The sequence below is a fragment of the Oreochromis aureus genome, linkage group 4 (genome assembly GCF_013358895.1).
Source record: "Oreochromis aureus strain Israel breed Guangdong linkage group 4, ZZ_aureus, whole genome shotgun sequence".
Lineage (NCBI taxonomy): Eukaryota > Metazoa > Chordata > Actinopteri > Cichliformes > Cichlidae > Oreochromis > Oreochromis aureus.
The window spans coordinates 12614925-12631196 of NC_052945.1; the positions used below are offsets into that span (position 1 = coordinate 12614925).

A 16272-nucleotide genomic window follows, 5' to 3' on the forward strand; every position below is an offset into this window, starting at 1 on the left:
TCTGTTTCTTGTGCCTATTCCTCCCACCCTTGCCCTCTTCAGGTCTGAGTCAGAGTCAAATATTAAACTGGAATGTATTGCTCCCACACAAACTATCCTGGCTACTCAGTGACTGAGCAATAGGGAGTCTGGGAAGAAAGGAGAAGGCTGTCCAGCTCTAATCAGTGGGACTACTGAAAGAGACAGAGGGAGGATGTTGAGTTATGAACCCTGTGACCACTAAGCAGAACAGACATTTTCTGGTTGAGTTATTAAAGTTTTGAGTGGAAAGACTGAGGGGAAACTGATTCCTTGCCTTTAAAGTGCAACTTTGTTTCATACCATTTGAGCAAGTGATAAATGCGTCATCATTTATTGTATTTAGGACAAAGAAGCCAAGTGTTGTTCAAAGACGATACCGCAGATTGTATTGAAGATACGGCAACATTACATTCAAAGCACATCACCTGGCAGTCACTGATCAAAAAAGTAAGATAAGAACTCATCTACTGCACAAATAAGTTACATTCACAATATTATCACTTTAAAAACACCATGAGTCAGTTATCAGAGTCAAACATAATGTCAGGAAGGAATGTCACAGGCTGTAGCCAATTACTGGCTTCTAAATGAAAAGAGTTTCACCCTATTCCTATTTTATTCTGCACCACTTCATGATTCTGATCCTGATGCCTTCTGCAACACTTGAATTTGGAGGCTATTTCTTCATACCTACTTGTGGCACATAAATATCATGCTACAGTTTAAATATTTGCTGATTATCACATAAGAAGATACGAAATACCTACCTAATGTGACTTTCTGAGAAGGAAATTATTACAGATTGTGACTACAACAGTTAATTATAACACAGTCATACACACATTTACATTTGGAGTACCTTCATGTACCCAGTATCCTTCATTTGGGGAATTATATACCAAAGAGTTGAAATTTACTGCACTGTTTTTGAGTGATCACATTATAAAAGGGAAAGGAAAACTAAAATGATAACCACTAAAACAACCCTGTTTCCGCATAAGGCTCCTCAAATGACCCTGTAGAGTTTATAGCTAAATGCTAAAAAAAATTTTTTTTGGTCCATATTTTACCAGTCATGCAGTATGAAAAACTAAGGATATAGTTTGAAATAATTTTTCACAGAATTTCTTTGCAATCTCTGTCCTTCAAGTCATTGGGCAAGTTAAATTGTCATCCTATCCAGCACAATATCCTGAGTTGTGGCTCAGGTTCCACAAACATACACACTAACCTGAGAGCAAAAGTGTACTCCAATCCATATACAGTGCTGTATACGCTGCAGTCATTCACACAATAACTACTCTAGTCCTGGCAAAACAAAACAAAAAGTAATGCAATATACTAATTTATTTTAAACCCCCAGCTGCCCATCAGACCTGCCAAGACTGCTAATTATATGTGATTTGATTGATGAATTCACTTTCAGCAACCAATTATCGTCTGTAATTGGTGATATACATATTGATAGGTATAACTGTCTTAATTTTTTTGTTGGAAAGTGCCATGAAGCATTTTTTATTAAACATTACATAAATACAACAGAGTAAACTGAGGTCCTTTATCTTGGACATTTACAGTGTCTGTATTTCCAGCATGTGATTCTTATCTGGGAAAGATGTGCGATCACTATGTTAATCTGCTGCAAATTGATATTATGACTAACTATGTCTAATTGATGTTAGCCTGTGATAAAAGCTCGTAAGTGTGTTTGGCTGTAGGGTGTTTCATGGAGAATGGTCCCACAGGCATGTTGATGGACAGACTCCATTAGCTGCATCTCTGAGGTGAAAGGTGAAACAGGAGGGGAAAGAGTGACAGTTTATAAGGGTCAGGAGGTGAAATAAGAGTTCTGCATGGAGTACAGACGGTCGATGGGATTTCCCACTCGCCCTGCCAGGAGACCGCCCTCCCCTGTTGCTAAGAGGCAGTCGCCAAGGTGACCAAGGCTTCCATCGCTGTCCAGGTCATGGAACACTGTTTCTGAGTCTGCAGTCAAAAAGAAGGAGAGTGTGGACAGCTGAAGTCAAAGAGTTTTTAGTGAGAGCAAAAAAAAAAAAAAGTAAAAGCAAATTTTTTAATTTTTTTGGGTAACTTTTAGCTTTGTCTGTCTGTCATACCATAGGAGTGGAGCTGCTCGCTATTCAGTTGAGGTGGTGTAAGCCCATGTCGAAATGGCTCTCCACCATAAATGTTGGGGTCCAGAGCAAGGAGCTGCTGACGTGGCAGAGATGGATATCCCAGCATCCCATCCATGCCATGGGTACTAGATCCATCTATATAAAGATTAAAAACGCCCCAAACTTTAACCACACCAGTCTTTCTTTCCATCTTTTTTTCTTTCTTTCCTGATCTTGTACTGGTACTCAAAGCTCTTACCCTCGCTGTCGTCATTGCTTTGGCGGCCCCCTCTGCTTGGCCCCCTCCTGGTGCCTCCCAGCTGCTCTTGTTCCTGCTGCTGCTGCTGCTGCTGTTGCTGTCGGCGAGCTAACTTTTTCATCTGATGCACAAAAGCACACGGTGTACAAATTTTCTCTTTGCGCTTTTGCGAGCATGCCTTTAGGAAATCTATAAAGTCTTACCTTGGCTCTCTGGTTTTGAAACCACACCTGAACAACACGCACTGTCAGCCCAGTCTCTGCAGCCAGTGTCTCTCTCACCTAGAGGATAGAGTTTTTAATTGTTTTAAAAATCTTAACTTCACAGTGCCAAACACAGCAGCCATACCCTTGAAAAATGAAGTTTGGAAAGCATGACCAGGAGTATCTTGTGGCATACTGACAAGACAAGCCCATCAACCCACCTTACGACATGGTTTGGCTGACACTTCAAAGGAGGCCTTGAAAGCACGCCGCTGCTGTGTGGTCAAGATAGTGCGTGGACGTTTTGAACGCTTGTGCTCCTTGCCTTCATCACCACCTTTCCCTCCTCCGGAGCCTCCTCCACCATCCTCATCCTCACTTTTTACTGAGCAAGGTAAGTAAACAACAGCACAATCAGAGCAATGCTCTGCAAACAGTAACATTTCAAAAAATATTTTCCATGTAGTTTACAGTAACAGTTTCTTCAGTCTCATGGAAGAAGCTGGTACTGCTTAAATTACTTTGAACATTCTGTTGAAAACTGTCCTCACAATTTGAAATTCAATAATCACACCTTCATTTAAAATGATTAATTATTATTGCCACATTTTCACCCCAGTGGTCAACAACACCTTCAGGCTGAGATTTAGGGATTGTCTACAGTCTTTATCATTCCAGACTTTGGAAGAAGCTTGAAACCTTTTTTTTTCCTTTTTGTTTTTTTCTTGAAACCCCTTTTGTCTTAAATATTAAGGTTTTTCCTTTAGATGCTGTTTACTGATTTAAAGGGGATGAAAATGATTGATTTTTACTAAAGGCATGAGTGTAAAAAGAAAGATTATTTCCCCAAGAAAAGTAATTTTGATCTTTATTATGTACCCTCCAAAGAAACCTGCTTTACCTGATTCAGTTGGTGTAGGGCTGATGGCAGCCAGCATTTCCCTCTCCTTTTCATAGTCCATGCGGCAGAGCAGCTGGCCTTCTTTCAGCACAAACTCATCACCTCTCTGCAGCCGACGTTCACACTCACAGCAGCTGAAGCAGCCCAGGTGGTATACCTGGCCTAGCACACGCATTATCAGCTCAGAGCGTCCAATGACTTGCAAGCAGGCACTGCACTTTCTTACAAAAAGCCTGGAGGGGCACAGAAACATACACACGTGGGCTTATATTTTCATGGATACATCCATAAACTATGAAACATGGCATGATAACAGTCTAGCAGCTTAGAATGAGAAGTAAATTAATTAAAGATGGCAGCACAAACAAGAAGCTCTGACACATTTACCCTTAGCTCCAATGATTCTGGAGATTAGCATAGTCTCTTAATTAAAGGTCCTATAAGCATTACCCAATTCACAGTGCAACAAGGTGAACATCTGTTAGATGGGTTACAGTAGTCTGTATTATTACATTGTTTTTTATTTTTAACATTCTCACAGTAGGGGGCAGTAGTTAGCTTCTTATAAAAAAGATATCTGTGGAGAGTTTTTTCCCCGTTTAAATCCTTAAATGTTAAGATTTCTTTGGTGAAGTGAACTCCACTCTGTCCATATATTGCCCACAATTTATGTATTTAACTCAGTGAATAAAGCTTAAAAAGTCTTTCTCAGGTCTATTACTTTCCCTATGGCCACTTTCCTTCTTTTGTCCCCCCATCTCTCCTCCTGTGTTATGTTACAACCCCTAACTTGCTCTCCCACATGACAATCTCTTGCACATCCCTATTTCTATTCACAGGGCCCAAATCTATGCCATTAAATTCCTCTCAAATCCCTGCTCTTGCACTTGGTTTCCTCCCCTTCCCTCCTCAGTATTCAGTACTTTCTGCCAGCATTCCCAGTTCTCCCTCATGCCCTCCCAGCCTGCCTCCCCAGTTCACTGAAACTAATAAAGACAGGATTAATTAGATTGTTGTTTAAACAGTGAGATGGCCAGACAGACGCTGTAAACTCATAACCAGGGATTGGGGATAGCATGGGGTTAATCTCTCTCCTCTCACTTATGCACACTAAAACACACACACACACACACACACACACACACACACACACACACACACACACACACACACACACACACACACACACACACACACACACACACACACACACCACATTTGCACACACTCACCCACCGAGTATCAGAATATAGTCTGGTTTTGGATAGTTACTCACATTCACCATATCATCAAAGCAGTGGTGCAACACATCTATGATTAGGAAATATTCTTGATCGTCATTACAATTCTTCAGCGGGAAAAGTTACCAGGAAGCCTGAACATGGGTGTGAAGCAGATAAAGGTTGATGTATACAGAAATAGCAGCACAATGGAACACAAACCCTGTTAAGAAAGGAGGGAGGATGGGAAGGGAGGGAATGGGGGGAAGAAGGGATGAAGACTGAAGTGTTGACGCTCCCTGACTGAGTGATAGGAAGGTGTTGCTGCCCAAATCTGGAGAGTAAAGAAGGAGCCAGGTCTGCACATTAGAGCTCCTAATCTGTGATTCTGTCCCAAACGCAGCTGCTACAGCTAATCTTTCTCAATCCATCTGCCAAACGCTCCCCAAATTCCCCAAATGACAGTGTCGCTAACTTAACATCATAAAGCAAACACAATACTCCTATAAGCAACCATACAAAGACTATTATGATAGGACCTTGTGTTTGACTAAATGTTGCTTAAATTACTTAGTCACAGTAACATTACATTGCATTTTAAAAAGATGCTTCCACTGTAAAATTCCTGCAATAACGCACATGTCAATCATAACATGTGGTACAGAACATGCATGCTACAAAAGGGTACAATCATCACACCGCTCTGCACAGCCTCACTCTCAGCATTTCAAATACTTCCTTTCATTGGGAACAAAAAACAACAAAACAGAATTGTCAGGGTTGCTTGACACAAGATTGATGAGGTTGGTGGTTAAGTCCCACACTCCCTAATCAGGGGTGTACACAGCACGGTAGGAATTTACTCAACATGGCAAATAAAGGAAACTTGGGGCAACTGCCACAGAGGGGGGTCTGTAAGTAGATCAGCATAATCCCTCTAATAGAAGTATCATTCACACATGGGCCTGACCAGGGTGCAGCTTCCAAAAACTCACTACGGGCATGACGGATAAAGAGCAATCATACGATTAAGGTGAATTTAACTTTACAGGATTTATACATTCTAGTCAAACATGGCCACACATGCAGCCCAGGTTCCAGTGCTTGAGTAAATTTATCAAATTCATATTTAGTTCTTTGTTTTAAATTATTAAAAATAGCAAGTCTCTGTGGTATCGGTGTTAAAATGTATTATTTTCTGGTATGTGCCGGGTGTTACATAGTTATTTTCGTTTTTAATATTTTGAACTTTTTAATGTGTACAATTCAAAAAAGTGAAAACTAGAAGTCAGACAGCTGATGTATATTAAGGAACAGCTGTGCTGAAAGCTAAGCGAATAGATAGTTTAAAAAAAACCCATCTTTGCTTTGGATTTAGACAGCTTTACTTTAATGAAGTAATAATATGATATATGCGCGAATGTGTAGAATGGAGTTGCAAGTGCTCACAGCAGGCTGAAGGTAATGATCAACCTTTAGAGCTTGTGATGTACAAAACATTATGAAGACTGGCTCTAGGCAACTTTATGCTCAATGCCATGGATTTTGGAGGGGTTACGGGGCATGGCTAATTACAAGCTCACTGATTACGAGATCAAGTGTAGAGAGGCAGAAAAAGGTGCTGTATTGTAAGTATTGGTATAATCAGGTCTTTCCCTTTTGTTTATTGCAGAGCCTAGGCATACAAACATCATAACACAATCTTCATCACCTCCCTAAGCTGTGTCATGTGGCATTGTTTTGCCTGAGAGCTGTGACAAGCATGACATTGTCTGGTCTGCAATACAATCATTCCATAAATATGTATGTGTCTCAGAGCAACTGCAGTTGTTGCACTTGCTTTCATAACTGATGAATATTTATACAGGTACAGGTTTGGTTATACTAACTCTCTTTTTAAGGAGTTTCTCTTATTGCACTAGGCTTTGGTCTTACACCAAGACCAAAAGAACCTAACTTGGATAAATTTAACTTTCACTACCAAAGATCCACCACCATTGTCACTCATTTTGATTTTTGACCTATAGTTTAAGATGGATCTCTTTCTCACAAGGTGTGATAAGCAGAGGTTTAGATGTCCTAGCTTGTGATTCCCACATATATGACCGTAGTGTGCGACAATGAAGGTATAATAGAAGATTCACGTTACAGATGCAAAAAGTACAAATGATATGCATCAATCTTAGTTTTAAGTTGTATTCTGTTTAGTATCAATTTCTTAGATGTGTGTGGAGCTTGTGCGTTTGTGTGTGTGTCTGTGTGTGTGGAATTGTGTGTGTGCACTTTTGGCGGATATTGCTCTGTGAAGCAAAATGGCTCAGAGCCAGGGTTCAGTAATCACATCATCTCCTTTTATTAAATCTCCCTGCACTGCTTCTGTGTTATTAAAATCTCCCAGCATTCCCCACGATACTTGCTACCCTGCCACCACTCACTCACACTCTCATAGAGAAATACACAGGTTTAAAGATATATATATATCTATATATATATATATATATAGTAAAGTCATGCATACAAACACAAGGCTATATATACAGCCGCATGCACACATAAACACAAATATGCACAGTTAGTGTAAACATAGATAAGGTGCCTGGGTACAAACATCAATAAAACAGTGACAGATGCTGCATCTGTGCACCACGTCCATCCATGCATCAGTGAAGTAACAAGGTCAAATCGTGCTCTAAAAATGTGCAACATGTATATAATGCTTGCTATCCAGTGGACACAAGGGCCAACAGTGCATAGAGTAGAGTACATAGAGGTATTTCTGCATACTGAGGCAGTCCCACAGTTATAAAGTTACATGTTGTGACTCTTGCAGTAAATCTCGGTAATGACCAGCACTACATGAGAGCAGCACTGATGTATATAATATTCAAGACTTTTCCTGTGTAAAGTAACAACCAAATACCTGCATGATGTGCATGGTCTCTGCATGCATGATATGTGTCTCTGAGTGTGTGGCTGTGAGTTACACCTGATGCTACCAAGAATGAATGCTATGTGTCAGGATATAGATGTGTGTTTGTGTGTGTGAGTGAGTGGGTGTGTGTTAGTTTAGATAAAACAGTTAATCCCCAGGCCACCAGAACGCAATATCCTGTCTGCCCGTTTCTCATTTCCTGTCTGTCTCTGGCGGAGCGGGAAGCAGCGGGGAGGGGGTGGCGGGGGACAGCGGGACCCGTTGCCCCAGAAACAGGAGATACAGCCGGTCGATTTGCGAGAAGTCTACGCCGATCTCCCTATCTCTCCCTCTCTGGTGCGACCCCCTATTCGCACTCTCTTTTTTCCTCTCCCTCTCTGCTTTTATTATCTCAGATTTAATAAAGCTGAGGCGAGCAGCTTGTTCTGCCATGAAACATTTATTAGCTGTCTGTTATAAAATTGTTGTGGGGGAGGAAAGATGATGGGGTCTCATCTCACATTATGCAAAAACAGTGGCAATATCACCCCCCCACCACCACCACCATCACCATCATCACATACACACATATGCAGACAAAAATTTGCCCCGGCCTGAAGCCGTTCTGTCCTTAAAACTCTCCCACACCCTGTCCTTTCCTTCTTTAACCCATTTTGAACCCTTTCTCCATCAGTGACAGTTCTCCCTGATGCTCTTTCATTTATGCTATCAAATCAGACTGTTTTTCAACAGCACACCATCAAAGCTCAAAAACCCATCTATCCGCACTTTATTCTCATCTGGCAAGACTCCAACCATCATCTGTTGAGCTGCAGGTGTAGCTAATATAAGACTCTTAGGTGAGAGAGAAGTACTTCAACTTTTGAGGATTGCATGTGTATATGATGTACAGCCAGAGCAGAAAAGCTACATTTGCCTTCACCAACAATGAGCTATAAACCTTACTTTTCCTGAGCTGAAATTTCCAGTTATTTAACCTAAAATTGCTCAGATTTCTGCCTCCACCTTCACGCTGTCATGGTTTGGTTTCTACAAAGACAAATTATTGAAGTCTTCTCCTTTGTCAAAGGGATTTCATAGTTATAACCAAATAAGCCCAAAATATCAAACTCTGTTGTGGTTGACATGTTTTAAAATGGTCAAAGTTTTTTTTTTTTTTTTACGTCAATAGTGACTCATTTTAGGCTTATAGGAATAAGGGTTTGTATTTCCACTGACATATCATTGCATAATTACCTGTAATAGTATTTCCCCGCAGCCCAGTATCAGACCTGTCAACCCAGGACAGCCAGAGCTGGGCAATTAGCACTGTACCCAATCAGCCACCCTGCCACCTCCTCCTATTCCCCTCCTGAGAGACAAAGGAGCACTGGAGGGGGGGGCGATTAAGAGAAAACAAGGGATAAACGGGGAGATAAACTGTTTGGTGTCATCGCTGCTATCAATCTCAACAAGAAGGAAATGAGGTTTGGAATAGAGAAATATTATTACAAAGCAGACAGTGATGAACGAGGTAACCGATAGAGAGATAGGGAGAGAAACGGTTGGTGGGGTGGAGGTATAGAAGGGAGAATGGGTAAAAGGTGCAATTTCTAACCTCAGACTTAGACGTTCATTCGCATAAATGCACTGTAACCTGAGAGGATACTCTTTCAGGTCGTTAGTGTTAGACTCACGTCTAACTCCTCGGTCAGCAGAGGATGACTCCATAACTGTGGCCGCTAGGCCTCCCTCTCTCTGTCTGTGGTGAGAGGGTTTGTAAACTTAGATGTAGTCTCTGTGCCCTCCACCCCACAGCGTGAGGCATTAAACTCAAGGTTTAGTGAATATCCACCCTTGTGACCTGTTTTTCACAGAGCTGGAGCTGCCTTTATGTGGCTTTCAAGAGAGTTTGAAGGCTTCTCACAGCCAGACTACCCTCAGCGCTGTTTGGGTTCAGTACTATTGAGGAGAGAACACTTGTTTTATACTCGTCACTTTGACAAGGAATCATAATAACCAGTTATAGGATTATGCCTAAACAGCTTTAAAGAAGTCTGTTTTTAGTTTAATTGTAATTATATTAACATACAGTACAACTGGAGTGCTTTACTATTAATAATTTTGTCAGAAAAGAAACATTGAAAAATTCCATTTAAAGTTTTATAAAATTATCACTTCCTCACTTCCTAACTTTTTTTTAGCCAGATCTGTATAACTGTCCATTGTGACAGTAAATGGAATGTATTGCGCCTGTGTGTAAAAACAACCTTAAGGGAATTTGTGTGCAGGGAAGTCTTATTCTAGTGCCTCATGTTGAACATCTGGTCCATAACAGGATAGAGTTCCAGAGAATTTCTCAAGGTTTCAAAACAAAAATAAATCCACAAGAAAAATCCACAAGATGCACTTGAGTTTATTGTGTCTAAATCCCCTCATTTCCATAACAGATTGGGACCAGGGAAACTTAAAACTGGCACTACTAAAAAGGCATACCTCCAGTTTTATTTTATTTTATTTTATTTTTGTTTTATTAAATAAATAGTAATGATGTGCTTATTTATGTTCACATACTTAATGTGAATGAGAGTGACTTGCATTCTCAGAACCGAGCAGACTATGATTATGGTTCACCTGCCCCGCAACCCCAAACACACAAATAAATAAATAAATAAAATGTTAAAAAAAATCATCTGATATTTTGAAACCTTATATTGACTTTTTGATAATCAGTGTACAGTAATACCGAAGCAATGTATCCTTCAAAAGCATTAAACATGCAAATGTTGAACAAACCTTTGCCTTGGAGGCAGTTAAGTCCACATGAATCAGGGTGGAGGATGGGTAACATTTGAAAATTTGATTTCCTTTCTCATTTGAATCTGCATGTGTTTTCTTTTTCATGAAGACCAGATAGATTAATTAAAAACATATGCCTACCCACAAATACATTTCGTATTTGTTTCTATTTCACATATTAAAAGAAAACTATGATAAAAAAAAAAGCACACGCACCATGCACTGTAGCCCTTAAAAGTCTGTTTGTGACTAAAAAACATATATTTGGACTAGCTGAAGATAGTGCACAAGGAAGACATCCCAATATTAAAAACCCAAGCCTGCTTGCAAAATGCCGTTTTTCCATTAATGCATTACATTCACATATTTTTCAGTGAATTCAATTAATTTAATTCCTTACAATTCCTGACAAAGTAAACTCATCAGCATGCAATGACAACACTGAAATGAGGTGCATTTTCCTGTCTGAAGCAGGATTTGAGTATCCATACCAGGATATGGATACTCAAATCCATATCCTGGTATCCAATAATTGTACAAATTCCCCTAAAATTCTTATGCACATTCCAAATTCTTGGACATGGTTATCACACACCTGCTCTAGATGGAGGTGGTGGGGGTGTAGAGTAAGCCGCTGATGGACAGACTGCAGGGAAAACAAGGAGACATTGTTGCCTATCCACTGAAGGTCACAGGCATAACTGTGTGCCAAGTCTGGCACCGACTCACACAACAAGGCAACAAGGCATATGCAATGTATAGGGGACTAAATCAACAACATAGTGAATGAGCCTCTGACTATTAATTTGGATCTGCAATTACAGTCATTACACAGTGAGAGCAAATATACTTTTTCATTCCATCACTGAAAATGAGCCCAGTTCTTCAGTTATGCTACTACTGCCTCCAAGTTTCCCACTCATTTTTCCAGATAAACGTCACACAATGGACTTTCATCACAGTTCCCCTCTCTCTCTCTCCTTCTCTCTCCCTCACTATCCTCCAGATGTCAGGTACAGTGGGAGAGTCTGTGCTGCTGGATGCCGTCTGACACTTTTCATAACAATGATAACAAGCTGCAGACTCGTCCTTAAGCTGTCCATCCCTGGAGCTTCCTTTGCAGGCACACCCACTGACCACAGCACACACAAAGCAGCCAAAGTTAAAATGTAGAATGGCCACAAAAATGTACAGTGGAGTGAGCCATTAAAGAAAAAAATCTCTGAACTTTTACATTGCAATATATTGTAGTGTGTCCAGATGCTGTACTACAAGGTACTGAATAGCAGTGGCAAGGGCTGTTGGTTCAGTTAAGATTGTAAATTTAAAAACAAGGGAAATAGTCTTTGCCTTTGTGAAAAGACTAGATCAATAAGCAAAAATAAGCTACTAAAAATCCTATCAGAATATATTCCAATAGGAGTGCAATGCATACATTCAGTCAGTTTTCATATCTTATATTGGTTGTGGTACAATTCCAAAAATGTGAAATTGTAAGCACACTGACCCTCTGGGTATCTTGAATTTAAGTAAAGCCACATAGGTTTGACACACAAATCTAGCATTGTCTATAATGATAGATGTTTTGGATTGAATGTGGATTTTCAATTTAAAGGCCTATCTATTTTTACAAAGTAAAGTTTTTTTTTCCAAACATTAGTACAACATGTAGCCTGTATTTGCTACTTTCATTTCTCAACTTCATAAGTCTTCCTCATCTCTAAGCTAAGTCGTTAAAGTTTCATTAATATTATTTAACCAGATTTGTTCAGTGTGACGATTGATTTATGTGCAGGTCATTTGTACACTCTAAATAATCTCCTTTCTTGACACCTACATTAATTTTTCAGAATTAAAATCACACGTGCTCTTGCGGTGATTAACATTTTACTACATCTTTTGTTGGCACATTGATAGATGCTGTTAAGTCTAACACAAGACTTCCAGTAGATGTAAAATATGAAAGACATGTTCCTCATCTGTTTTAAACAGAAGTTCAACTTCACTGTTCTCTCTCTCACTCGCTCCTTGTGTGTGTGTGTATGTGTCAGTAGCACAATAATATCACATCAGCAAATGTTACTAGATTAGTATGTCACTATACTTATATAACAATCACCTCTCAATTTGAAGTCACAAAACCTGTTCATCTTTAGCTTGGAAACAGAAGACTGGCTAAGATCAGTTCAGTTTGATTGAGTAGGTAAAACTAAAATGTCGAAAATAGTCTCCATAAGTAAACTTAGACTGACCAAATTGAGACTTATAATTACATTTCAAGATACAATTAACTTGATTCTTTCCATTATTATGCAACTGTATTTCTTTGCAGATTATGTAAATTATTTTCAGCACGAGATAAAGCTTGTTTTAGTCACAGGGAATTTCCCAACCTAAATTCGTAGGCTGTGTTATCCTTGAACTGACAATGTGTGTGTCTGTGTGTGAGCATGTGTGTTTGTGAGTGTGTGTGTTTTTACTTTTCATAGTCGTGCTTGCAGTACAGCAGGCGGTCCCGGCTGTAACAAGTCCCAGTGAGCGCGCTTAAACACACGGCGCACTTGACACAGGTCTCGTGCCAGGAACGCTCATTCACGCGCAGCAGGAAGCGGTCGGCGATGGGAGACTCGCAGCCCGCACACACCTCTCCTCCTCCTCTGTACTCTGGACCTGAAGGGAACATATCAAAGCATGAACAGAGAGATTGAGAGAAGGCAAAAGCCAAGATACTGGCCAGGTTTCCACAGTGTAACTCCAGCCTTATAAAGTAGCATGCTTCTAAATTTCCCTGCATCATGGTCATCGATAAGGCAATAAAACACATTTTATTCAATCGACCAAAGCATGTGTATACTGTGTGTATATGCAATCGTGTGTATATGCAATCTGGCATAGAAAAACCGATGTTCTCTTTCGCATGGATGGAAAATGACAGGCGCATACTTCGCACAAAAGTTAATGTCAACCTCGGTGTTGGATATCAATTTTCTCAATCAAAGATCAGGATACTTAACATCTGGATATTTGTTTATTTCATTCCTATTTCGACTTTATGTAAACGATCAGCTTGAAATATTTACATTTAAAGACAGTCGATCTTGCTATTATTATATTATTAATTTAATTCTTACGTTAGGGTAACATAAGTCATATGTTACAACATATGATAACCTTGGCTTTGTTGTATTTTGTTCCTCATATGGTAAGCCCAGTATTACGATAATAGTCTAATGTTGTGCTGGTTGTTAAAAAAACGGAATCAATATTGTTTGTTTTTTTTAATAATAAATTTTTCTATTATAATCTTAGGCCTGAACGTCTATGGGATCTTAAAAACGCGGACAAAATGGACAGGATCACATGCTTTGATATTCTTATTTGTGGTCTTCATGATTTTCATAGATGATAAGTTAATCCAAAACGTTCATCTTGTGATTATTATACTCACTGAGAGTGTATCGGTTGTCGGACTTACCGAAAGGCGTGGAGGATGGAGGCTGCTGCAGACAGGACTGCTGGCTCTCCTCTGTTTTCATCCCTTCTCTCCTCCCCTCAGTGTGATCGCTAGAGACAAAAATGAACCATTTCTATCTAAAATATCAGTGGAACCAAGCTATAGTAAATCAACCTAAAAATAAGGGGAATGGTAAGAGAACCGTTTTTTATTTTTTATTTCATTTTTTTTAATAATAGGACTGTCTATGCCACCATTATTTAAAATCAGACTGAATCAAAAATACACACCTATAGACTGGATTGCACAAGCTTATTAATTGCAGGAGAAAAAAACATGATAAAAAAAGAGAATTTGAGAATGTTTCTCTTCTAACAAAAATTCTAATTGAAAGGAATTTTTACGAGCATCAAATTATATTACAAACTTTGCAATAAGCTATAACTTCTGCATTATATATTCTACTTCTAATGGTGCAAGGCAATTTTTATGTATCGTGCATTTTATGGTTTCTTTTAAGAAATAATAAAAAATTAACAGTCTAATGCAAGAAATGTAAGACAAGCAAAAAATACATATTTGGCTTTTAGATTTATATTGGTTTAAATTCACAATTTTTGTGTTGAAATTATTTTAAACATATATATCTGATCAGGTTAATTGTAAAATGTGCATTGTTTCCATTTTATTCTTTACAGTATTTTTTTTTAAATTGACACGTTAAATCAAAGCGGATTACGGAAAGAGAAACTTTTCGGACGGCATTTTGTATTCTACTAATTTACTTAACAAACAAACAAAAACGAGAGAGGACAGGAAAAACAAGCAAAAATGACGAAAGATTCAAATAAAAATAAATGAGTTGTATAAACACTGACGAAAACTTTCTTTGACGTTTTTCTGCAGGCTGGAGTTTCTCAGCACTGGTGTCACCAGATTCTAGTGTTTTGTGTAAAGTATAATAACATAATAATAGTCTATATTTTAAATGAATAACACACTAGATTTGTGTATGTTCTTATTATTGCGATAATTGTAATGAAACCTATTGATTTCTACATTTGAGGGGCCTGTGGGGTGAACCTGTAAAATACAGGGAATATAAAATGGATTGTTGCCTTAGAAAATGAAGTAATTAGATAACACCAAATGACTTATGTAAATACAACTAATCTGATTTGGCACTTTTCCTAATTGCGGGTTGAATACATTCATGATACATTTGTGTAAAGCACCAATAATTACACGTCGACGCTAAAAGCCGGTGCTGTGATCATCAATATCGAAGTAATAACGATTTCTGGATTTCCCGCAAGTCACCTGGAGCTACAATTAAAGAAAGCAAAACTGTCATATTTATGAGGATGAACAATGTTTTCTTTAAAGCTGAATGTTAACTGCATTCAAATTAATGCTAAGAAGCCTATCTCTGTTTAAATGCAACAAACAGCCTTTCTATTTTCAGACATTTGTTAACAAGCAATTTGTAATAAATAGCTGGAAACTATGAAAAGTCAGACCTTCCATCGTGCTATCAAAAGTATAAGACAAAGTTGAGTTGTAGATGTGATTGCTGAATTCAAATCACGTTAAAAACTACTGTAAACGAACACAATAATAATAATAATAATAATTATTATTATTATTATAATACTCTAAAAGCGGCATGCAGTCTGTAAAGCATCTGGTTCCCTTTAGAATCATATTTTTAGGACTATTTCACATGCTTGTGCCAATATATTAAAGATCGAAGATCATAAAACATAACAGACAGCAAGGTCACTAGGATTTAATCCTTTATCCCGTGTATTTGTCAAAAGACCCCTAATAATGTTGGATCTAAGCACGCGCTGCTGCTGGAACAAGAAACGCACATCAATTCAAGCAACACGGTTATTTGGAAATCACGAGGCTGCCTTCAGTGACAACCTGTTCTTGAGTTGCGGAGACCTACCTTGAGGTGAAACACACTCCTCCTGAAATCTCGGTTGGCAACATTAAAACCTGGGGAAACTTTAGACTAGTAAATGAACAGACGCGATCGCAGATTATCCACCTGTACCTCACAAAGCGCCGAGCATGTTGCCTAGGGTAAAAATCCAAATACCATGATGACCCGAAGTACTGCCTATTGTCTCTCCTGTTTTCTCCGGCAGCCGTGTGTGCGCTCTGACTTGTTTTGTGCGTAAAAAGGCGCAGAGGGAGGAGATGGACAGAAAAGGAGGGAGGGAGAAGGTGCGGAAAATGATGAGGGAAGATGAGTGATAATACAGCCTATTGATAACTCAGATGGGGAGGATCTTTTGCATTTGTGCTCAAGGTTACACGGAAACTTAAAAGGGCACAGCTAAGGTGAAACAACTTGTGATGACATATCAGCCCCTTTC

General features: G+C 39.1%; 1 protein-coding gene across 2 annotated transcripts; it reads right to left on the reverse strand.

Moving 5' to 3' along the window:
• Window positions 1-281: 281 nt before the first annotated feature.
• Window positions 282-16071, reverse strand: lmx1al (LIM homeobox transcription factor 1, alpha-like). Of its 2 annotated transcripts, none has more exons than XM_039611411.1 (9): window positions 15948-16046; window positions 13907-13995; window positions 12912-13101; window positions 3502-3734; window positions 2822-2985; window positions 2601-2678; window positions 2398-2518; window positions 2139-2294; window positions 282-2007 (listed from the first exon to the last, which is right to left on the reverse strand). In XM_039611411.1, the coding sequence occupies exons 2-9, from the start codon at window positions 13965-13967 to the stop codon at window positions 1850-1852; spliced, it is 1161 nt and encodes a 386-aa protein (XP_039467345.1). In that variant the 5' UTR covers window positions 13968-13995; window positions 15948-16046; the 3' UTR covers window positions 282-1849. The 2 variants fall into 2 exon arrangements, with proteins under 2 accessions (XP_039467345.1, XP_031592403.1); XM_031736543.2 differs by having other exon boundaries at window positions 289-2007; window positions 15840-16071.
• Window positions 16072-16272: the final 201 nt, after the last annotated feature.